General features: G+C 39.6%; 12 protein-coding genes across 12 annotated transcripts; 4 read left to right on the forward strand and 8 right to left on the reverse strand. All coding sequences in view use genetic code 12, as the record gives it.

The window, feature by feature from the left end:
• Nucleotides 1–17: 17 nt before the first annotated feature.
• CPAR2_208330 (uncharacterized protein) lies at nucleotides 18–2,666 on the reverse strand (the record flags this gene model as incomplete). Its single annotated transcript, XM_036809751.1, has 1 exon — nucleotides 18–2,666. The coding sequence occupies one exon, from the start codon at nucleotides 2,664–2,666 to the stop codon at nucleotides 18–20; it is 2,649 nt and encodes an 882-aa protein (XP_036666357.1).
• A 190-nt stretch (nucleotides 2,667–2,856) lies between these two features.
• CPAR2_208340 (uncharacterized protein) lies at nucleotides 2,857–4,074 on the forward strand (the record flags this gene model as incomplete). The annotated part of the gene is made up of 1 exon (XM_036809752.1): nucleotides 2,857–4,074. One exon carries the CDS (start codon nucleotides 2,857–2,859, stop codon nucleotides 4,072–4,074), a length of 1,218 nt encoding a protein of 405 aa, XP_036666358.1.
• Nucleotides 4,075–4,079: 5 nt separating this feature from the next.
• CPAR2_208350 (uncharacterized protein) lies at nucleotides 4,080–4,838 on the reverse strand (the record flags this gene model as incomplete). Its single annotated transcript, XM_036809753.1, has 1 exon — nucleotides 4,080–4,838. The coding sequence occupies one exon, from the start codon at nucleotides 4,836–4,838 to the stop codon at nucleotides 4,080–4,082; it is 759 nt and encodes a 252-aa protein (XP_036666359.1).
• A 194-nt stretch (nucleotides 4,839–5,032) lies between these two features.
• CPAR2_208360 (nicotinate-nucleotide diphosphorylase (carboxylating)) lies at nucleotides 5,033–5,932 on the forward strand (the record flags this gene model as incomplete). Its single annotated transcript, XM_036809754.1, has 1 exon — nucleotides 5,033–5,932. The coding sequence occupies one exon, from the start codon at nucleotides 5,033–5,035 to the stop codon at nucleotides 5,930–5,932; it is 900 nt and encodes a 299-aa protein (XP_036666360.1).
• Nucleotides 5,933–5,962: 30 nt separating this feature from the next.
• CPAR2_208370 (anaphase promoting complex subunit) lies at nucleotides 5,963–7,369 on the reverse strand (the record flags this gene model as incomplete). Its single annotated transcript, XM_036809755.1, has 1 exon — nucleotides 5,963–7,369. The coding sequence occupies one exon, from the start codon at nucleotides 7,367–7,369 to the stop codon at nucleotides 5,963–5,965; it is 1,407 nt and encodes a 468-aa protein (XP_036666361.1).
• A 215-nt stretch (nucleotides 7,370–7,584) lies between these two features.
• On the reverse strand, nucleotides 7,585–9,438 carry SMI1 (Smi1p; the record flags this gene model as incomplete). Its single annotated transcript, XM_036809757.1, has 1 exon — nucleotides 7,585–9,438. One exon carries the CDS (start codon nucleotides 9,436–9,438, stop codon nucleotides 7,585–7,587), a length of 1,854 nt encoding a protein of 617 aa, XP_036666362.1.
• Nucleotides 9,439–10,125: 687 nt separating this feature from the next.
• Nucleotides 10,126–12,459, reverse strand: GCS1 (glutamate--cysteine ligase; the record flags this gene model as incomplete). The annotated part of the gene is made up of 1 exon (XM_036809758.1): nucleotides 10,126–12,459. The coding sequence occupies one exon, from the start codon at nucleotides 12,457–12,459 to the stop codon at nucleotides 10,126–10,128; it is 2,334 nt and encodes a 777-aa protein (XP_036666363.1).
• A 1,436-nt stretch (nucleotides 12,460–13,895) lies between these two features.
• ADE5,7 (bifunctional aminoimidazole ribotide synthase/glycinamide ribotide synthase) lies at nucleotides 13,896–16,277 on the reverse strand (the record flags this gene model as incomplete). Its single annotated transcript, XM_036809759.1, has 1 exon — nucleotides 13,896–16,277. The coding sequence occupies one exon, from the start codon at nucleotides 16,275–16,277 to the stop codon at nucleotides 13,896–13,898; it is 2,382 nt and encodes a 793-aa protein (XP_036666364.1).
• Nucleotides 16,278–17,363: 1,086 nt separating this feature from the next.
• Nucleotides 17,364–17,795, reverse strand: CPAR2_208410 (uncharacterized protein; the record flags this gene model as incomplete). The annotated part of the gene is made up of 1 exon (XM_036809760.1): nucleotides 17,364–17,795. The coding sequence occupies one exon, from the start codon at nucleotides 17,793–17,795 to the stop codon at nucleotides 17,364–17,366; it is 432 nt and encodes a 143-aa protein (XP_036666365.1).
• An 847-nt stretch (nucleotides 17,796–18,642) lies between these two features.
• Nucleotides 18,643–19,623, forward strand: CPAR2_208420 (uncharacterized protein; the record flags this gene model as incomplete). Its single annotated transcript, XM_036809761.1, has 1 exon — nucleotides 18,643–19,623. The coding sequence occupies one exon, from the start codon at nucleotides 18,643–18,645 to the stop codon at nucleotides 19,621–19,623; it is 981 nt and encodes a 326-aa protein (XP_036666366.1).
• A 1,023-nt stretch (nucleotides 19,624–20,646) lies between these two features.
• On the forward strand, nucleotides 20,647–21,225 carry COI1 (Coi1p; the record flags this gene model as incomplete). The annotated part of the gene is made up of 1 exon (XM_036809762.1): nucleotides 20,647–21,225. The coding sequence occupies one exon, from the start codon at nucleotides 20,647–20,649 to the stop codon at nucleotides 21,223–21,225; it is 579 nt and encodes a 192-aa protein (XP_036666367.1).
• Nucleotides 21,226–21,488: 263 nt separating this feature from the next.
• On the reverse strand, nucleotides 21,489–22,616 carry MRPL3 (mitochondrial 54S ribosomal protein mL44; the record flags this gene model as incomplete). Its single annotated transcript, XM_036809763.1, has 1 exon — nucleotides 21,489–22,616. The coding sequence occupies one exon, from the start codon at nucleotides 22,614–22,616 to the stop codon at nucleotides 21,489–21,491; it is 1,128 nt and encodes a 375-aa protein (XP_036666368.1).
• Between the last annotated feature and the right edge of the window lie 117 nt (nucleotides 22,617–22,733).

The following is a 22,733-nucleotide window of genomic DNA, read 5'->3' on the forward strand; positions in this document are numbered from 1 at the left end:
GTATTATTTGTACATAGTTATACAACTTCGTCATCATCATCAGTGTCTTTATTTTTAAAGTCAACATCCTCTTCAATTTCTTGCTCGGGAAATTGCTTGTCGTCAGTTTCGGTACTCCCGCTCCCATCACCCTCATTAGAGCCATTAACATCCTCGTCATCACGCTCCTTTTCCTTTTCATTGCTAGCTTGTTCAATTTCACCTTCCTCTTCGTCACCAATAAACAACCCACCTTCTTCACCCGTTTCAAGCTCCGAAAGAGCCTTCTCAACACTATTTTCTAGATCTATGATCAACTCAAGAGGAAGGTTTTCTTGAGCTATATCAAATATTCGTTCGATATCACCCATTGTCTCCCCGGTACCTCCAAAATTAATCTGACGAAGGTACAATATCAAATCCGACATGTCCACATTTCGCGAATCTCTCGAAAAGGCATAAAGTTTTAAGCTGTTCATTAAGTTTTGTAAAAAATCCTCTGAACTTGATTGAAAAAGCTGTAGTATACTAGTTGGAAGTTTTTCAAGTTGCGATGGATTGGGATTCAGAGAGTCCGACCCCACTTTTTCACGATTTAGTAGATTCATTGTAATAAAGTCGATTTCCAGGATACCGATAGCTTCATCTTTTGAATTACTCGTCGAGCTTTCCTCAATCGGTTGTTGGTCACCCTTATCAGAAACATCAACTGCACTGAAGGTGTCTATTTCCACTTCTCCGGTATCAGGTGCGTTGTGAAATACATCAAACATGCTCTCGGTTGGGGAAATTGGTGTGTTCTTGGTTTCTGACTCCATTTGGGGGCTAGTGTCTGTGTCCTCCATAATGGCTTCAGTTTGAACAATCTTTTCAGATACGTTGGGTTCTGCATTGGATTTTGCAATCGATGGGTTTATTTCACTGCTTGCCTCTGACTGTTCTGTTTTTCCTGCAGACCGTTTCACAATTTCTACATCGGAAGCGACATACTCGCAGCTCTCAAGAATAACTCCGTTGTCGTCATCATTTTCTTGTGAACTTTTAAAGTTGGAATTATCGACAATCTTCTTTTCTTGCAAGTTTGAGGCAGCACTTGGATGCACAGTTGACATCGACTTCAATGGCTCTAACGTTTCGTGGTTTTTTCCATCTCCTGACTCTTCAGTCTTTTCGTTTTGGCTTTCCACTTCGGAAGCGTCATGTTCACTTTTGTCCATTTCGCTTGCAGCTACATCATCCTCTGAAAGGAGTGGTTGCACCATCGCTGATGTCTCATTATCAACTTTCTTAGATGTTGATACCACTTTGTTTTTCTCATGCTCCGTTTCCACGTTGTCACCCTGGCTTACCTGGAGTGGAGTTTCTTCCTGATCATTCATCTCAGGAGCAGGCTGTTCTGTATGTCGCACTTGAAATGGAGCGTTCTCATTATTACGACTTTCCTCGATTGCTTTTTCTTGAATTAACTCTGGCTGCTCTTGGTGCTGAATATCTATTCGAGGATCTTCTTTATTGACAACAGATGCCTCGTTTGTATTCACAATTGGCTCCAGCGTCGTCACATCCTCGCGCGTAGCTACGAGAAGATCGATATTCGGTTGCATCACGTTCTCCTCAATCAATGCCACATTCTGGTCTGGTAGGTTACCATTAACAGCGCCTGGCGCTATATCTTGATCAACCAGGGGTAGTTTGAGATGTGAAGCACCATGATATTTGAAAAACTCACTATTTGTGTCCTCGACATCTTTGTTCACTGCCAGTTCAATTGGTTTTTCTTTTCCCGGAGATCCGAAGGTACTCACTTCGTGTTGTATTGGCTCAATCGTGAAGTCAGGCTTTGCACCAACAAGCTTCCTCTTTTTCCGTACTGGTTTTCTGTAGTCAGGTTGTGATAGTTGCTCATGTGGCTCCGAATTAATATTGCTTTGATGCACCTCGCTGGTGACAGACTCACCCTGATACACATCGCCGATGACAGACTTGCTCCTTGGGGTCTTCAACTTCTCAGCTTTGGCCATCTGAGCTTGCAAAATCTTTTGCAAATACGAAATTGGCTTCTTTTGGGGTTCACTTCTGACTGGAGGTGGGGTTTCTTCCAGTCGGGACCGCATCTCAATTTGGATCTGCATATCATCTAGTTGATTAGGGCTTTTGTATTTGCCATTGTCCTCGACGGGAAAAGTTTCTGCCGTTCCAGGTTTGTCAATTCCACTGGACACAGGTGGCGTGTCATAAACGTTTGTATCTCCCCCATGCGACACTCCTTCAACGGGTTCCAATGATACAAGCGCATTGTAAACATACCGTAGGTATTCCAATGTAATCGGACCCAAGTAATCAACATTATAGAAGGATTCTTTTTCGTTGGACAATGAGTTGGACCTTGGTGAATTTCCACGATCTGTCGAGTACGTCAAACTAGGAAGATTGGTGAAAGGATTGCCTGAACTTAGAGCACTGACTTGTTGAGTTTTTCTTGGAGAGCTTGAAGGAGACGCTAGCCTTGCTGTAGTTTGAGAGAGCTCATGGGCGGGAAGATGGATATTGAACTTTGTAGGTGATTGCAAACTTGGTATAATATTTTGGGAAAGTCCAGTGAATGGTCCTCCGTTGACCCGACGCGGCGATGTTGAAGCCGAATCGACTCCCTTCTGATCGTCATGTTTGGCATCAAGGCTTGACATATTACACCCCTGGATCAACTGATGGAAACCCCCCTTGTGATTGATTTTTTGTTTACATTTTGTGTTTTTGTACTTTACAAAGTTGCTACCAATTTCAATTTCAAGAACAGGTTCAGAAGGCTCGGTTTGGATTTTTCGGTTCCCATTAGATTGCTGTTAAAGGGACACCTAGTCAAGTTCACCAATTACAATGTCCAAGACGACGACGACGACAAAAGCGCCTAGTCCGGCTATTCCAAGGGCTGACAATGCCCAACAAGGCGACAATTTGCTCACTGCATTGGTCTCTGGTTGCACTGCCGCTGCATTTACTGCTACAGTTACCTACCCATTTGATTTTATAAAAACTCAACAACAAATCAATAATGACGCATACATGAAGAAATGGAATATTCCTGGAAATTACCCAGCTACATTGGGCCAAATGTATAAAGGTGGAAGTGCATTAGTGTTGGGAGCAGTTGTCAAGAATGGGGTTAGGTTAGTTTCGTACAATTGGGCATCCAAATTTATGTCCATTGATTCCCACCATGGTGAAACAAACAAGACAACGGCACCACGTATTGTTATTGCTGGTATAATGAGTGCAACAATTGAAACCGCTTTTTTGATACCGTTCGAAAACATTAAAATTACAATGATACAGAATCAATCATTAAAGAATGAATTGACTAGAACAAAGGATATTGGCTATGACATCACGGGAACTAAAGTAGGCCATCACTCACACCATCATCAACAACATAGTCCTCACGCACCAACAGCTAAGTCCATTTTTGCACGTCAATATGTGTCACCCAATTCGTACTATTCTGCTGAAATATTGGATACCAAGAAGCATAAAGGTCGTTTTCTGACTCCAATTCCTAAAGGTGTACAAAACATGGAAAGTTTGAAAGTCCACTACAATAAGCACCCGTCTTTGACTTTATTCGGTACCGTTAAGGAAATGTACAAATTGAAAGGGATAAGAGCTTTTACTGCTGGTACCTTCATCACCTACACGCGACAAATTGCACTTTCATGGGTTTGGTTTTCCTCGTATAATGCCATGCGACAATTGATCAACCCCCACCAAACTGAAAACGCATGGTTTGGACATAATCATACTCTCGTGCAACTGCTTGGATTACACACCATATCATCGTTTGCCGTTATTGCCGTCACTCAGCCATTGGATGTTGTCAAGACCCATATGCAGCTGAAAAATGGGAAAGCAATTTACAGAGACTCTTTGAGCACAGCTTACAAGTTGTTTATGAAGCAAGGACCATTGGCTTTATTTAAAGGTGCACTTCCTAGATTTGTCAAAGTCTTGGTTAGTGGCGGAATGACTGGTATTATCTATGAATATGTTGAGAATGTGGTTAATGCTGCTGGTGGCCAAGCAATGTTTAAGCTTGAGTAAGGCTATCATTTCTCGAGATAAACTGGTATCAACACTTCACCGCTTTTATGAACTACACCATTAAATGACTTGGCTAAGAGTCCACCACTATAACTTGGCTGACTAAAGGCTATTTGATTTTTGCGCAATACTTGACCATAAATGGAGTTTGCCATTACACAATTCAACAATTCTTTGCCCAACCCGTGTTGCCTCCAATCAGCAGAAATCCAAATTCGAGAAACACCTATACGAATGTTCTTCACAATTTGATGAGGAACGATTGTTTGAGTTTTGTGCATCATCCAATTGGCTTCATTTATAGAATCCGTCGTACATAGACCAACTGCTTTACCTCCAACTAGAACGACAAACGCTTTACTAGATTCGTGTTCGCTCGACTTCCATTCTTTGGAATCGTAACTAGCATTTAGCTCTCTATTGACCATTTCCAATATCTGCTCTACTTTCTCCACTTGTCTTTTGTTGCGTTTATCAATTGTTTGAATGTGGACTTTGAAACGCTTGGAGGTGATGGTGCGTTTCAATTTCCCCAACGCGCTTGACTTTTCTCTACGCACTACGACAAATGAGTTTAGTGGCTTGGAATTGAGTGATGTCGGCCAAGTTATTCCGCTTGTAAATTGTGTATGATACCTCTTGTGCACTTCCACATCGGCGCGTACTTGTAAGCTATATGCCATGCCACAGACGCGACATGTGTTTCTTTTGAAGGGGATTGCTAATATTGACTGGATCTTCTTGTCATTTTTACTCCCGCTCATGTCATAATGTATGCGTAAAGCGAATTGAGGTATCTCGAAAGGTTCTGTGTGTGTGAAACTTTTTATGCCTCGGGAATTAGTCGTGCCATGAATGAGACAGACACTCATTTCTTTCATTTTTCTCTTCACCAAACATCCGATTCTTTTTCCCCCAGATCTACTCCATTCTAACAAGCAGTTCCCAACACTCAAAAATGTCATCTGAATACGCCAATCTTTTACCCAAAAATGGGAAATGGAAACAACAAATCACAGACTTTTTAACCGAGGATGTGCCTTCGTTCGATTTTGGTGGATTTGTCGTTGGCGCCAAACCAGAAACAGCATCATTATACATGAAACAAGAAGGATTGATATGCGGTGTGCCTTTCGCTGCTGAAGTCTTTAAACAATGCGATTTAAAAGTCAAATGGCATCGTGAAGAAAAGACGTATGTTACGGCTGAGGAATTGGAACAGAATGGCGGCAAGATTGTCGTGGCCACTGTTTCTGGTGCTGCTAAAAATATTTTGTTGGCCGAAAGAACTGCATTGAATTTGTTGGCTAGGGCTTCAGGTGTAGCTACTCAGTCTTACATTACCAAGAAGTTGGCCGACGAGAATGGATATACTGGGTTAATTGCTGGGACAAGAAAGACTACACCCGGATTACGATTAGTTGAAAAGTATGCCATGCTAGTTGGTGGTGTAGATACACACAGGTATGACTTGAGTTCAATGGTTATGTTGAAAGATAACCATATTGCATCAACTGGAAGTATCACCGATGCAGTAGCGAAAGCAAGACTGGTTTGTGGGTTTGCTGTCAAAGTCGAAGTTGAAGTAAGTTCAGAAAAAGATGCAAAAGAGGCTATAGATGCTGGTGCTGATGTTATCATGTTGGATAATTTCAAAGGAGATGAATTGAGAAAAGTGGCGCAAAATTTGAAAGAGCATTATAAAGGAGGTAACAAGGCATTCTTGTTGGAATGTTCAGGCGGGTTGACATTGAACAATTTGAGCAGTTACCTTTCAAACGATATTGATATTTACTCTACGTCATCAATTCACCAAGGTACGGGTATCGTTGACTTTTCATTGAAAATTGACGTCTAACAGGTACTAAAGGAGATGTATATAATCACGCTATCTAATTGATGAAACACTTTTAAGTTCGATGCTTTGAAAACCGGTATTGTTACCCAATACTGTGTTAACATTTTGTAGAATTTTAGCAGTTTCAGTATCAGGACTGTCGGGTATGATGTCCTCTTGATTTTCTCCGCCTTCCTCTTGCAAATCGAGACCATCTTTGGACTCCAACTCCACTCTAGAGCTCAGCAGTACACCAGACATGCTACTAGATCCACTAGCTAAACTCAAATCCTTCAATAGATCAGAATGACCAAGATGCTCCACCGGTTTAGAATCCACCTGCATGGGCTGAATCTTTTGCGGTACATTTTTTTTACCGTAGCACCTTATAGCTCTAATATGGCTATCTTTACCTTCTTGATGATTCGCCAATATGAATATCTTCACCATGAAGCACTTCAATACCCCATCATTTCTGATGCCATTGAATATTATATGAGACCACCCAATAGGTTGGTTGAAATTGACTGTGCAAACTTTGATCAAGTCCCACCCTTCACTGCTACCAGCCATGATTCTAATCTTACTAGGTGTATAGCTTTCATCAAGTGAGTAATTGGTGAATATTGATATTCGCTCTAGCGCAACTTTCTTGATAAAATGGATAGTTATGGAATGTGGATTGGCTAAGTGATTATTCATCAATGCTGAACTATTAGGGTTGGTATTATTACCACCATTACTTCCATCACTTTGCCAGTACGTTTCAGGATTATCTTCTCGCAACTGTGCCAAACCGAATCCTTGTTTATAGGATGACAATTTCCAAGTTGCCAATGGTGATAAATCAACCAATTGTAAATCTTCAACTTCTTGTAAACCCTTCATGTAGTACACTCGTTGGATCTGCTCTAAACTTGGTTGAGTTGACGAGTCATCCATTTGCAGCGTGTGTCGATCATCAACAGCTTCATAATTGTGATGACTCGACGTTGTACGATGACCAATCATATCATGGTCAATCAGTTGATCACCAACATCTGCCACTCCTTCAGTCATAATAGGATCATTGCCAGACTGGACACCGCTTTGAGCGATTCTATTGAATGAACCTTCGAGTCGTTCATCTTCATCCTCGTCATCCTCGTCAATCAGTTGCATAAAAGCATGGTGAATTCTGCTTGATTGATCATTGGCTAGGGAGCTAGACCTTATCGAATCACGTATCTCTTCGGGTGTAAATGGTGGTTGTACTTGCACCTCATGCTGATGCATACCTAGATTAGTGGAGTCGTGGTGTGATTCAGACATTTGCGTTTCTAAAACTTCATTACTCTGATGATGTTGTGTATCATGTGAATTATCTAGTCGGCTAAACAGATCAGCAGTACCCTCTGTGTTATTGGTAGAGTTGTTAATTCCAAAACTTATATTATCCCAATACCCTAATGAATTCATAACTAGGAAATTTTTGTGGAGGGACTCGTTAAAAGTTTGTTTTCCTATAGTGAAGTTCAAAAGGTGAAATTTTGTGTCTACACATATGAATGCACCTTACAAAGAGAGTACATGAGGTATACTAAATAGCAATAAACAAACGTGTTTCTATTTCGCAAATGGAGTCACCATTTACAGAACAAGACTATATAATCTAAATCATTCACTTTATTGGTCTATTTCTTACCCTTCTTCTTTTGTCTCTTTTTTTGCGACTTTGTCAATGGCTTAGCTTCACCATCTGTGTCAGGTTTTGCGTCGTCTTCAGCCTCGACATCATCCAGCTCTTCCTTTTCTTTTTCACCAGCATCATCATCGTCATCTTCACCAAACTTATCAACATTTTCATCAACATCCACAAGGTCAGCCTTTGTTGACTCCTTTTCTACTTTGTCAGACGTGTCTTTTTCCTCCGCGACTTGCGACTCTTTGTTGTTATTCAGTACAGGTTCTGGCTCCTCTAATACTGATACAGATGTGGCCGATCTCGATCCGGTGACGTCTTTCGTATTTTCATTTTCTTCGATCCGCAATTCTTGAAAATCATTTTCAAGAGGCTTTTCTTCCTTTAACTCTTCCTTGGACACAGTGGGCTCAACCTTTGACGACTCTGGTTTCAGTTTGCCATCAATAATAGTTTCCTTTGGTATAATGAATGAACTTGAGTTGTTATCAAGGTTGACCAAAGGACTGGAAACGACTGGTTTATTCTTTCCTTGACTGGCACTCAAACTGGTTGATGAGTTGTTCTTCGAATACGGTGTCTTCAAGTTTACATTTGATCCACTTCTTGATTGATTCAAATATGGACTACTTCTACCTGACTCATGGGCTTTTTTAACTGGTTTTGGAGGCTGATAAGCAGTCTGAAAGTTTTCAGTCAATCCATATTTCTTCAAGGCTCTTCTCTTCAACACCTCAATATAGCTTGGCCTACTTCTCGTTGCGTTTTTACCAAATTCTTTGCCATCTCTGTCATAAAAACTCAATTCACCTTGATTCTCATCTTCATCTCCAATCATGAAATCGCCATCTCTGTCAGACGACAAGAACCCCAATTCTTCTTGGTACTCACTCGAATCAATTAAAAAATTACCAGATTCTAGATCAGTAGTAAATTCAAATATAAACTCTTGTAAACTGTGAGCAATGACCAATTTTGTATCGAAATCACGACCAAACAATATAATTTGTCCCCAAGTACCATTTGGTCCCGGATTCAAATCCATAGCAACTTGGTTTCCAATGTTGTCTTTAAGCAATATTACCCATCCTTTGTTATAATAAAAAGGCTGGATTGCATTAGGTGGAATAGATCTTTGGTTTGTGATAAATGTAGCAGCTTGTTTCTGGTAGTGCTGCTGCTGCTGCAGACTTCCCTCTTTTAATTCATTTTGTTTCTGTTGATGTTGAGCCATATATTGTTGTCTTTCTAATCTCTCGGCAACTTTATTCCATAAAATATTCTCCTCGACAATACTTTCTAAATCCAACAACACCAATCCCATGATTAATCCAGTCGGTTTACCACCTCTCAACTGACCATCATGCCTTTTATAAAATTGTCTAAAATCTTCAGGTAGGCTTTTTGAACCACACTTTAGATCTTGCAAAAACTCATTCAAATCAGCTGAAGTAACACCATCATTAAGATTGTCATCCAACTCTGGGTATTCCTCGTCAATCCAATGTTCAATACGATCCCACAATGAGTCTATCGATGGCAAGGGGGGTAATCCATTGGCATCAAAATTTTGAAGTTGAACGTCTTGACCCAACTGACTTTGCGAAGATCGTAATCCTGGTCTATAGAAGCCACCTGCTGTAGAATCATTCAATGACAGCCTTGATGCGTTTAAATCTGCATTAAGGTTCATTGTTGAACCATTAGGGTGTGCACCACCAGCTGAGGATCCAGTGAAATCATCATTGTCATTGTTTTGCGTCCTGTAAGGTGAATCATAGGATGCATAATGATCGTTGGTGGTAATGGAGTGAACAAAAGCTTTAAAGTTATCAAGAAATCCCATCCTGTAAAAATATTTGTAGTAGCGAAGGTCTAGTATGAGGTCAACGGAAGGAAGGGAGGGGGGTATGATTCAACGTGAATACGACAACAAACAACAAACAACAAACAAATCGCAGGAAAATGAGAACAGGAAAAAAAAAAAAAAAAAAAAAAAAAACTTTTAAACAATTCGAGAGAGAAGGAGAAAGAGGCGTGACGTGGATTCACACACACACAAACATGAAATTTCGAACAATGATCCAAAAACACGCTTAATAAGCACCATCTGAGGTTAGATGTTGATGCTAGGCATAGATAGGTGTAGAGGTGTACCATTTGTACTACTTCCGAGTGAATCCAATGGTACTCAAAGTAAGGTCGAGCTAAATAGGCTATGGATTTCACGTGAACTGGTTTATTACGTAATTATCATAAAGTCGTGTTTCAATTATCCACACTATTAAAGCCACCAACACAAATTTCACAAAAAAATAAAAGACGAGAAATAGAGATAATTGAGATTAGCTACAAAAGTCTACTGTGATCCCCATTCATACAAAGTGGTGCCATAATGGCAACCACGTTATAGCCTGCAGTATCTCTAAAGTCAGGCACTGATTTCACGATTGGACACGTAAACGGACAATTACGTCCACAAATTGCACAGACATCCACAATTACCGTCTCTAACCTCAATTTACATCATCGATCATCTCAGTGGAGCCTTGTGATTCAACAAATAATCGCTAATCACATCACCAAAAAATTCAGTCACTAACTCTTTATCACTCAATTGTGTCAATTTATCGATATCCTCCATTAGCTCGTAATTGATCGCCTCTGAGACTTTGGAGTCTTGTTCATAGTTTGGATTATTCAACACTTTATGTCTCATCCAATGTGCGGCAGTCGGTATTTCACCGCTAGCTCGTTTTGAAACCAACAAAAGGTAAAATTTCAATCTGATCAACGTTTGAGCACATTTGGTGTTGGGACAATGCTGACACGATTCCGGGACCAACTCAGTTGCAATTAACTTGATGATTAAGCTTATCAAGCCGGGGAATTTACCATCTCCGTTGATGATCTCGTTGATGGTGTATCGTTGATCCATGCCAAAATCATCGACATCATTTACATCTTCAACTGTCTTGCCCTCGCATCCCTTCTTGTTCTTTGCTATAGATCCATTCATTTGGGTATGGTTAGCAACTCCATTCCCATTAGTCCTTCCATTCATACCAGCAAGACTTGCACTCGAAGCATATCCCTTGAGATATACAGGGCCATCTTCCAAAACGTCGTTTCCTTCCATCAAAAACCTATCAAACCAAGTAAAGTCATATCCCGTAAAATCATGATAGTCCAAATTCCAAGAATCCATTGACTTGAACCAAAATTTATCATTCAATACAGAATCAACCCTGTGAGCTAATGTCATATTCAATTCCACCTTCAGAATGGGGATGTAGAAGTTTGGTCTGAATTTCAAAATAGCTCGTGATAGTAACGTAATGAAGGATGAAAATGCCGCGTTTTCGAAATCAGTGACTTGAACCTCCATTGGTCTGAACTCAACCCTCCATCCTGGCTTGTCACTAAAATCGATTTTGCCATTGGTATCACTTTCGTATAATGCTGGTGGTTTGAAGCGTAGTGTTTGCCAATTAGTACTTTGCAAATTCTCAAAATGATCATTACTCAATTTGTTATCCTGATTGATTCTCTCACTAAATATAACCAATGGATCTCTGATAAACAAATGGGCAAAATGGTTGGCCAAATACTTGTCAAATTGTCCCAGTTTGTCATTTATCAAACGTTTGTAGATTTTGGAGTTTATTGGCGCATTCAAATCGTTGAAAGCATCCTTAAAATAGCTTGTATCATAGTTGTGATCCCCGAGATAGTTGTCAACTGAGCCGTATCGCGATTTAGGAACCCTTTGAATAGGCTTGCCATCTTTTGTGTAAAGATCCTGCAAATCCCCATAAGCATTCACGCTGTGATTGTTCACCTGTAAGTTTTCCTTTTCATCAATGTCCAATCCACCGAATAGGTGATAGTTTGGATACGGCTCTTCTGACTTTTCCACAAATGTACGATCATCAACAGCGCCACAAATGACATTCCACCTCACATCCTGATCAACCAAGTAGCCTTTGAATATAGGTGCTGCACCAGTCAAACTCAACAATATTGGTGCCACTGGTACTAAAGCGTCATACAAGTATCTCGCCTGGTCGATGTTCTCACACTGCATGGTAATTTGTAAGCAACTGGAGCCCATGCCAAATCCCATTGAATCCATATATACATGCCCCGGCTTGGAAGCACCAATGTGGGGCTCTTTATCGCTCTTGAATAGTTGACGATTGGTTGGTATCGAATCATCTAGTAATTTTGTACGTTTATCTGGGTACATGGGTAAATTCATGGCAACCTTGTGACCTTTTCTTTTACGAATATTGGCTGTTAACGTGGGGAATCGAGCATGCCGATTGATAATCTCATCGGGTAAAAACAATGATTGTGATGCAGGTCCAATGGGTTTGGCGGGTGGTGAAGTAAACGTTCCACATCCCATTCTTGGAAATGCAGTGATTGTCAATGGCTTGATATGTTTGGGAAGTTCGTCAGTACTCAACTCCCTTCGTTTGATCATATTATCCTCAACATAGACATAATCCTCAAGTCTAGTTCCATCGTATGGCTTTGCTGGAGTAGCCTCTATCATGTATCTACCATACTCAGGATGAAACAAAACATTATTCTCTTGAGCCTTCGGAAGTGATTTGGTCTCATCATTCAAGTCGTCCAAAACAAAGTCTTTGTCAATGGCCAACTTTGCCGTCTTCAGTTGCTCATCTAAATCAACCAACATGTACTCAACCTCGTCCCCCCAAAAAAATCGATCATTGTCTCTGTTGTAGTGTTGACGAAATATGTTTATCAACTGAGTGATACCATTGTCTCTAACGTGTTCATTATGTTTCTTTGACTCGTGCCAGTCTAGTGGAGTACCCAAGGAAAGCAATCCCATGGATGTATGTGATGTATATGGCTAATCAACGGATATTGATACTGGTTGGAAAATTAAAAAAAAAAAAAAAAGAAAAAAAAACACCGACAAAACTGTGGTTGCTAAAACGGCGTTGCAAATGTAGTCGAAGAGACTGCCTGTGGAGAAAAGATTTTGTTCAGATTTGGGCTTTGTTGAGGAATCAGGGGTAACAAGGGTGGTTAGCTGTACAAGTATACTTGAATGCCCATAAACTCAGTCTCCTGTGATATCTCTCTTTCTTCTTTGACTCTTTCTATTGCTCAAAGATGTGGGATATGCAAATTTAATAAAAGATATTTAATTTAATTTTATTTTATTTAATTATTTTTTTTTTTCGTTTGAATGAAAATGGGGATACAATTGCTCCGAAGATTTGATAATAGCCTTGACAATAATGAATAGCTTGAGCCAATGGGGGTTGAGATAACTCGCAAAGTAGAGATGAGAGCAGTACAATGAATGTTTTATACCTACTGAACGATGGGGATCCTATTTAAAATGACACTTGATATCTTCAGTAAAAATAGATTACTAAGCAGAGACTTTCGCTTTGTGATTGAAAAAATGTTCTTGATTCTCTTCACATCGGCTTGCGTGCGATGCTGACCCGAATCAAGAGAGTCGTCCCACACCTACCCGCACCAAAGGCAAGCAGTAGCACCCTGAATTTTTTTATTTTTTCATTTTCCATTTCTCTCGCGCCGGATGGAACGAAGGAATTTGTTAGCCGCTTAGCTTTTTGGAACATTTAATGCACAGTTTGAAAAAAGAAAATATTAGATAAATGACGAAAAGTCACGTGATGGGTGTATTGGGTTTCCTGATTCGTATAGAGAAAAGTATGCGTTGCTTTATAAGATTCATTACTATGATTTAGTGAGCGGGTTGGAGAACAAGAGGGCGTTACAGTGATGATGAGTCTATGAGCGTCGTGGAGCAACAAGTTGACCTCGTATTGTTTGTCTGCATTAAAATAAGTATCTAGATTTTGGTGACCAAATTGCTGCAAAAAATAGTTGACCAACCTCTAAGACGTGAACCTTGATGAGACACAATTCACCGAGTTAGTGCAACAGGGATATCGCAATTTCTTTCGAGTAAACACGCGAAAAACCAGCACTCGCCTTTTGCAATATGTGTTGTGTTAGAAGCGAAATGCGATATCTACAGTAGTAGTGGTTTTGGAAGTAGTCTCAGGACTTGTTGAATATTATAAATAGGCAATAAATATACGGTTTCTGTAAAACCTTCTTTTTCCCAAAGGGCAAATGCGGTTCCATTTATTATCAATAAGTGACATCAAAAACCAGCACCGAGTGCATTACCTCATCTCAGCTTTGTAGTTGTGGGTTTGTAAGTCGACTCTACAAATTCACGAGATCCTTAGCTTTTCAATGTTTATTCCTCACTATACTTTAATACAATCCTTCAGCATTGTCAACAATACATCCTTCTTCTCCTTCCTTCTTTTCAACCAACTCTCCAATCACAAGTGCACCTTTCTCACCAGCATTCTCCAAGCTTTCCAAAACTTTATCGACATTTGCCCTGTCAACAATCAAAACCATACCAACACCTAAATTGAATGTCTTTAACATATCGTGAACTGGTACTTGTCCTTGTTTGCCAAACCATTTGAAAATTTCTGGAACTTGCCACTTACTTATATCAACTTTTGCTTGTAAATGCTTAGGTAACGCACGTGGAATATTCTCGACTAATCCACCGCCAGTAATATGGGCTAACCCTAATACCAAACTTTCATTTATACTAGGCAACAATTGCTTGACATAAATTTTTGTAGGCACGAGAACCTCCTCACCAATTGTTTTAGATTTACTCCATGGTGCTGGTGATTGATAATCAAAATCGCTAATTTCAATGATTTTACGCACCAATGAAAACCCATTGGAGTGGATACCGTTTGACCTCAATCCAATGAGAACATCACCAGCCTTCATGTCGGCAATTTTAGGCAATATCTTGTGTTTGTCAACAGCACCAACGGCAGTACCGTTAGTATCGTAATGTCCTTCATCATACATTCCTGGCATTTCAGAAGTTTCACCGCCAACCAAAGCACATCCAGCTTGAATACATCCATTTGCTACACCCTCCACAAATTGAGCAGCTACTTCGATATCCAACTTACCAGTGGCAAAATAATCCAAAAACATCAATGGTTCGGCACCTTGCACAACCAAATCATTCACATTCATGGCTACCAAATCGATACCCACGGTGTTGTGTATATTCATGATCTGAGCAATTCTCAATTTGGTTCCAACACCATCAGTGGCAGCAACTAACAAAGTGTTGGCGGTATCGTAACCGGCTGCTTTCAAATCAAACAAACCACCAAAACCACCGATATCGGAATCAGCACCTGGTCTTGCAGTAGATTTGACCTTGTTTTTGATGTTTTGTACTAACAAGTTACCATTGTCGACAGAGACACCGGATTCAGCATAAGTGACACCACTACTTTGCTTGAATTTATCAGCATCACGAAATGCTCTATGAGCAATATCTTTTCTGTTGTATTTCTTGTGGAAACTGACATGGTCAACACCAACGTAAGCTCTATCAACCGACTCCCTTAAGGAACCACCTAATGCAGTAGCGGCAATAACTCTTCCTCCACTTGTTACAACCTTGCCATCGGTCTCACTGGTACCAGCGTGGAAAAGAAATGTGTCCTTTGGTAACGGTTCTTTGATTGTTATTTCATCTCCTTTGCCGTATGATTCTGGGTATCCACCAGCTGCCATGACAACAGTGGTGGAGAACAATGGCTTAGTGGCAATTTTCACTGAATCTAATCTATGCTCAGCTGCTGCAAGCATCACCTGAGCCAAATCAGTATCATCACTCAACAAAGGCAAAACAGTCTGAGTTTCTGGATCACCAAATCTAACATTGTACTCCAAAACTTTTGGTTGCTTCGATGGGGTCAACATGATACCAGTAAATAAGATACCACACATTGGAAAACCATCTTTTCTCATTCCGTTGATTGTAGGCTTGATGATTTCTTCATCTATCTTGGTCAATACTTCTTTTGTGGCAATTGGTGCTGGAGCATAAGCTCCCATACCTCCAGTGTTTAACCCTTTATCCCCATCACCAATCCTTTTGTGATCTTGAGCAGCTGGTAAGTTGTAAAAAGTGTAGCCATCGGTAATTGTTAAAATACTTAACTCATCACCTTCAAGGTATTCTTCAATAACAATTTCGTTACCAGCATCACCAAAATTCTTATCCACCATAATTTCATTTAACCCCTTCAATGCTTCTTCTTTGGTCTCTGGAATCAAAACACCCTTTCCAGCAGCAATCCCGTCAGCTTTCAAGACCAATTTGTAATCAATTGCTTCAATATATTTTTTAGCTTCATCAACGTTTGTGAAATTCTTGAATCTAGCGGTTGGAATTTGATGTCTTTCCATAAATTCTTTAGAAGCGGCTTTCGAACCTTCCATTATGGCTGCTTTGGCACTAGGACCAAAAACAGGAATACCAACAGATGTGAATACTTGAGAAATACCATCTACCAATGGTTGTTCAGGACCAGGAACGACCAAATTGATCTTCTTTTCAACAGCAAAATCTTGCAATTTTTGAAAATCCTTCGGTGATGAACTGATTGGAACATTGGTTACCTTTGATGACTGAGTTGTTGTACCTCCGTTACCTGGCGCTACATAAATGTGATTGACACTGGATGATTGCAAAAGTCTCCACACAATCGCATGCTCTCTTCCACCATTTCCAATAACGAAGATGTTCAAAGACATTTTAGATGGTGTATGCGATCTGGTGTGTGAGTGTGTGTGTGAGTGTGTGAGTGTGTGCGTGGTTTCGTGAAGTCTTCTTCCGAGATGAGACTGATTTCTGAAAATTTAAAGAATTAAATTTCTTGAGTTTTGACTCTTTCTCAAAATTTGGTAGCGCAATATCACTTCTTTTTGCATCCATTGAGTGTTTAGATTTACAGAATAGAGAAAGAGAAGGTGGCAATGAAAGATGAAATTATTATATACTGCGCTTTGAGTAGGCAAATCCTAGATTTTGTAATATCATCCCTACAGAATCAGTTTCCACTTTTTTAGTGTACAACTGTTTACTAAGAGGCATCTTAAGTTGTGGGACCTAGGTCATCTTCTCTCAAAATATTTGGGCCAGATTGGAGTGGTACCTGCTTGGTTTGTTATGCAAGTAAGGACAGTAAAATCCTGAAAAGCGAATGCATTCCAATGCCCTAACTTAAACACGTGTTGTCTTAAATTAAAAAAGCTAGCGGCGACTTTCATTTAGATAAAACAAGATTGTTTCTTCAAATTCAACACGTTTGGGACAAGTATAGCATACCAAAGCTTAAATACAAGTGTGTAAGTTTTATCATTTGGCTCAATATGGAATCAAGCCCAGATACGGCGGTGCCAGCACCAAAATAGTGCAATGAGAACAACGCTACTTGCAGAAAGTTAAATATATCCAGTATCAACTCTGTCGAGAGACAAGCAAAATCTTTATTTTTTAGTTCATCGAGATTTGTGGCCTCGTTCAGATGCGTGTCGCCTCCAAAGTTTATGTAAATACGTGAACTTTAATCGGGGATGAATTAGTTCTTGATATCGTATGTTGCATGTATTTGCTTTTCATTTGCTCAAGTTCCTCAACCGACACACGCAACTCAATACTACTGATCCGAGAAAGCGCCCAGGTTGACTTCAAGTCTTTTCCGCCAATCCGCATCTAAAAAGTTTCCACCACGTATGAGCAGTATTTTTTCTTGTCATTGAGCTTAGAGTTAACATTGGATGGGTGTGTAATGTACAAACTCGAGAATAGAAAGGGACCTTTAAATAAAAAGTTTGGTGTCAACAAACATTGGCACTCGTTCTCCCGGTTGTCTCTCTAAATCCGCAAAAAAGTTCGGATAAAGGTTTGGAGTAGGTTAACCAATTGCTTAACCACTTCGATGCCAAAGTTAATGAACTTTTATAAAATTGGCTTCCCACTGAGTATCCAGGGTTGATATAAAGCTTCTCTTCGAACCGACTATGAAGCTTCACAAGAGATTCTCTTTCCTCGACCTCAGCTTGGTTACGACAGTTTTTCTCGAATAGAAATGCCCCTACAAATTCATTGTTTTCTCTATGATGCACCGCCTTTGCCACTCTTTTAAACAGCTCAGTTTGTGGGAGTAAATTCAACCAATGGAAAATGATATGTTCTGGAAAACACATTAAGTTGTCTTCTATTGGAAGTACCTTTAAAAGTAACTCCACTGGTAGGTCAGAAAGCTTCATCGATAGTGAAAGCAGTTGGGCAGTTGAGGTTTTTGATTGTAAGGAGTGATGGCATGCGAAGAAAATATTCTTGCCTCAATGAGGAAGATCTTCTTTCAAGTGATGAGAATCTAGGAGAGAATTGGCTTTCATTTGGGAGAGCCCTGATATCGTTGTGAAAGACTTATGCTATTCGCCCATCAACACATGTATAATCGTGGTCCCACTCAACTTGGTTGAGACTCTTGACAACACTTTTGGATCATAAATATGGAGACGTTAGTAAATAGTTGTTGCAATTGGATACTTTTGAGCTGTTTTTGCAACCAATCAAGAAAGTGATTGCGGAGCGTCCGTTGTATGTCAATGCTGAAAGCGACTTCTCAAGATGACGGACTATGTGAGGTTGACTTAACGCAATATTGTAGTGATAATCACACGTGGGTTGTGTCGCACTTAATAGTAAAATAATTTATGGGGGGTTTGACTCAAATTTCTGGTTGCATTGCACTGTCTTGCTCTTTTTCATTGTTTAGAGCCCCCCCCTTTCAATCACTATTAGTAACTATTGAACTATGTTGTTAGCTTTACAACAATAAATGTAAGGGGTACTTTGATGGCCCACGTTGTCAGAAAAGCAAAAGTTTTGGAAATCGAAACTTAATTTTGTGATCTCGAATTGGGTTGAAAACAATAAAAGGTACGGGGAAACAGGTCAATGACAATGACAAAATCCGTCCAATACTTGAACTTGTGAAAATTTTCAGCACTAGATGGTGATTCGGAAGCAATGTGAAATGGTATAAATAGTGGATTGATTACAACACTTAAAGCACAGGAGAGCCAATTCTGTCTCAACCTCAACATTATGCAATTTTTGACTCAATCAATTCTTTTGATCCTTGCTACTGCTGTTATCGCTAAAAACATTCTTTTGAGTAACGATGATGGTTGGGCGGCAACCAATATTAGAGCCACCTACTACAAGTTGAAAGAAGCTGGTCACGAAGTTTGGTTAGTTGCTCCTGTTTCACAAAGATCTGGATATGGGGGTAAATTTGATGTCCCATCATCTTCTACCTTGCAGTCTGATGGTGAGTTCAAGTATCCCCCTGCTGGTTCAAAGGCTTGGGGCCATGAAGAAGACGATGATCATATTTGGTATTTCAACGGTACTCCAGCTTCATCAATTGCTTTTGGTTTGCAATACGTTTTGAAGGAAAAGTTTAATGACACATCGATTGATTTAGTTGTTGCTGGTCCAAATGAAGGCACAAATATGTCTCCAGGTATGTTTACATTATCAGGTACAATTGGTGCTACTTACAACTCCGTTTATAGAGGATACCCAGCTGTTGCATTCAGTGGATCAAACTCCAACAACTCATTCTTTAAGGACTCATTGGACTTAGACGACGCTAATGAACCATCAACCATCTACGCAAACAAAGTTACCGAATTCGTTAATCAATTATTCGAGGGACAAGGTGATGAATCAAGAGCATTACCACTTGGTGTTGGTTTGAATGTCAATTTCCCTAAAGTGGGTCATGAAGATGAGTCGTGTACTGACCCGGCCTGGGTTTATACCAGATTGACCGGTGATTCTGCTGGTGGTCCAGATTTGAAATACAATGCAGATAAAGATGTGTTTGAATCAAGCCTGGGTAGTTGGGAAGCTCTTAAAATTTGTCACAATGGTGATTGTTCATTGCCTTCTGAGAATTCTGTCGTTGAGCATAGAAAATGCTCTTCATCTGTGTCTGTTTTCTCTATTGACTATGATGCCAACTTGAACATCACCAACAAAGTTGAAGGTGTTTTGCATCCATTGTTTCGAAAGGATTAGATTAGCTCATTCAGTTTGTAGCGCTACTTGTAAACGTGGTATTCTTTTGTCGATCGTGTCAGTTTACCTGCTAAATCAGTCAACATTTTGACGTATCAAACTTTACGATAGGACAAACACAACCATAGTTTGAGTTACAACCCGTAACGTGGAGTAGCTATCAAACTGCCAAAGTGCGATTTGACGCAGCTTCAAAAGATCACAATACTGAGAAGTTGCAGTAGAGTCGGCGAGCGGGCGGTTTTATTGCAACCAATTGAAGCGGCAAATCGATGCTTTGCTTAAAAAACAAGAAAACATTATGGAAGAGAGTACAAACGTAAAAATTATGTCAATCAAAAAGAATAAAGCGGCACAAAGAAGTGCTAAAACAATAGGTTTAAAATTTCAGCCAATCCGCATCACTTGAAAAAATAAAAAAATAGTAAAAATATCCGATGCGCTTTAAAACTAGACAAAACATTTTTTTGATGTTGCCTAGAAAATATTGGGCGCTCGTATCCCCCTTAAAGGACTACCCTCTAAGAAAAGAATGAAAAGAGCACCAGCTAGGTCTAAGTTCTTTGCATTCATTGACTAGAGGTCTACTTATACTAGCGATGAGAGACGACGTTGTAACTCTCACACTCCTTTCCTTTTGAAGGTCCATTGTTTCCCTCTGCTTACGAAAATGTAACAGTTTAATACAACATGCATAACCCAATTATGATACGCTTTTGGTTAGGTTGTATTGTTCTGCTCTTTAAAACATTAATTTATATACATCCCGACGTAGCTCTTATTGGTTGGAAAATAAAAATCAGGCGGTTACAAACAATAGAAATAGCCAAGTTTTGTGTCAGAATTAAAATTATTAAAAAATAAATTTATCTTTTCCATCAAATAATAAATTACTTTCCCTAAAGCCTTTTCTCTATTGTTGAACATTTCATATTAATATAACCCTGTTGCCCTGTCAAAAGTATTATTTGTCTTTTTGATAATCTTCTTTTCCTTCACATATACCCTTCAAGAGTAATCACGATGGTCTCATTCAAATACTTGGTCAGCTTAGCATTGGCTACAACTGTAGTCCAATCATTCACCCTTTTGCACGATGCTGAAGGATACGCCATCTTACCACCAACTGATGTCGTTTTGAACTACTTGAAAGAAGCCGGTAAGAAAGATGCATCCACTCACTACGATGTTGTAAACACTGTGCACAAGAATGGCGAAATTGTCCAAGTCAATACCCACACTCATGAAATTAAACAAACTGGTAAATACAAGTACAACTACGACAACTCATGTTACCATGATGAATCCAAGAGAGATAATTTGTTCACTAGAGAAATCCAAGACTCAAGTTTGACCCAATGTTTCAATAAGGATAGTGAATTGGAAACTTCACAGTGTGGATTTGATTTTATTGCTTACGATGATGCTTCCAACTGTGATTCTTCAACCACTAAGTACTCTTGTGTTTTGGATGTTCAAAAACAACAAGACGCTACTTTGAAATTGAAAGATATGGATGATATTCCTGCTCAAGTTAGATGCTATCACAAATTGTCAGATGCTAAAAGTGATAAAGTCACTGGTGGTGCTTGTGGTAAGTAAAAAAAAAGTGACTCTAGTCCCTATTGAATTGGGTTAGCTTTTGAAAATTCATGTTCTTTTAATATAGTTTTGGTTCTCGATAATACATATTTTTGCGTTTTTGCGTTTGAAAAGCGAGCAAGAAGTAAAAGGTAGGTAGAGACAACTAGTCAATTACAGAAAGCAATTGCTTTTCAAATTAACTACATCTATCATTCCCAACAGCAATAGCCGAGGCTCATGACTATTTACAACACACATCTATAGACCCTTTTGACAGCTCACTATATAGCAACGTCTCCTCCATCAACAACTCCTTCAAACTTGTACTCTTGATCGCTAGGGACTTTCACTTGGTTTCCGTCAGCACTAATTGGTGAATACAAATAATATGCCAATAAACTATTAATGCTAGCTCTGATCTGTGCTTCTTTCAAACTAGATCCAACACCTTCCCCTAACTTTTCATTACCTACGAAAACACCAGCAAGAAATTGTGGATGAGCTGATCTCCTACCAGTTTCAGCAATGAGTCTGATCTTGACAGGTTCTTTAAACTCCAATTTATCACACAACCTAATCAATTCAGCAATAGGTTTGTCAAATTGAAACATTTGCTCCACTGGCAACTTTCTCGACAATATGTGGTCAGAAATAAATTGCTTGGCAGCTTCTTCACCACAATGAGTATATATTCCACCAATTATGGACCTTACCGCTGATGCATACGCAACATCTTCTTGTTTTAATAAGCTGTTTCTACCTGAATCTCCCAACACTTGTTCAATTCCATCAACTTGCACTTTGTTTTCAATTTCATCATTAGTCAAAAACCTCAATCTTCCATACTTGATAAATTCAGATTCTTGACCCAAGAATCGATCCAACTTCGACACCGAATCAACTTCAATACCAAATGTAGATCTCCCTATTTCAGACAATGTTTCTACTCCCATCAAAGAGTCAACGGCTGCATTGTGTATGCTCATGGGTAATCTTGGATAATGTAACAAAAGATATTCAGTAACATAATAACTCAACAAGGTCTTTCCCATGGTGTTAAGCCCAAAGTTGTTGGCTAATCCCTCACCTTGCTGACTTGAAGTTTTAACCATATTGAGACACTGTGAAAGAGTACTTAACTTGAATTGGGGACTTAAATTGAGTCTGCTATGTAAAGAAACCAATAATGGTGATTGTTCAGCTGTGGATTCGGGTAACCTATGAACAAAAATGTTGGATCTGGGGAAATCATTTCTGGAACTTGGATCTATGGAGGCAGTCGATGATGATGGAGATGCCGTGGCATGCCTTATTCTTGCAGTATGATGAATCCCACGTACGATGTTATTGAATTGATTTAGTAGTTGTTGCGATCTGATATTGGTCGAACGTGACAAAAGCCTCAACATTGTCAGCTTAGGTATATCGTGGGATGTGGTTTATAAGCCAGGCTTTGATTAGTGCACCTGGAGGACGTACTTTGGTCTACTTTTATAGGCTGCCTTGTCTATTGAAAAAAATTTACC

This window comes from Candida parapsilosis, contig 005809 (genome assembly GCF_000182765.1).
Source record: "Candida parapsilosis strain CDC317 annotated contig 005809".
Taxonomy (NCBI): domain Eukaryota; kingdom Fungi; phylum Ascomycota; class Pichiomycetes; order Serinales; family Debaryomycetaceae; genus Lodderomyces; species Lodderomyces parapsilosis.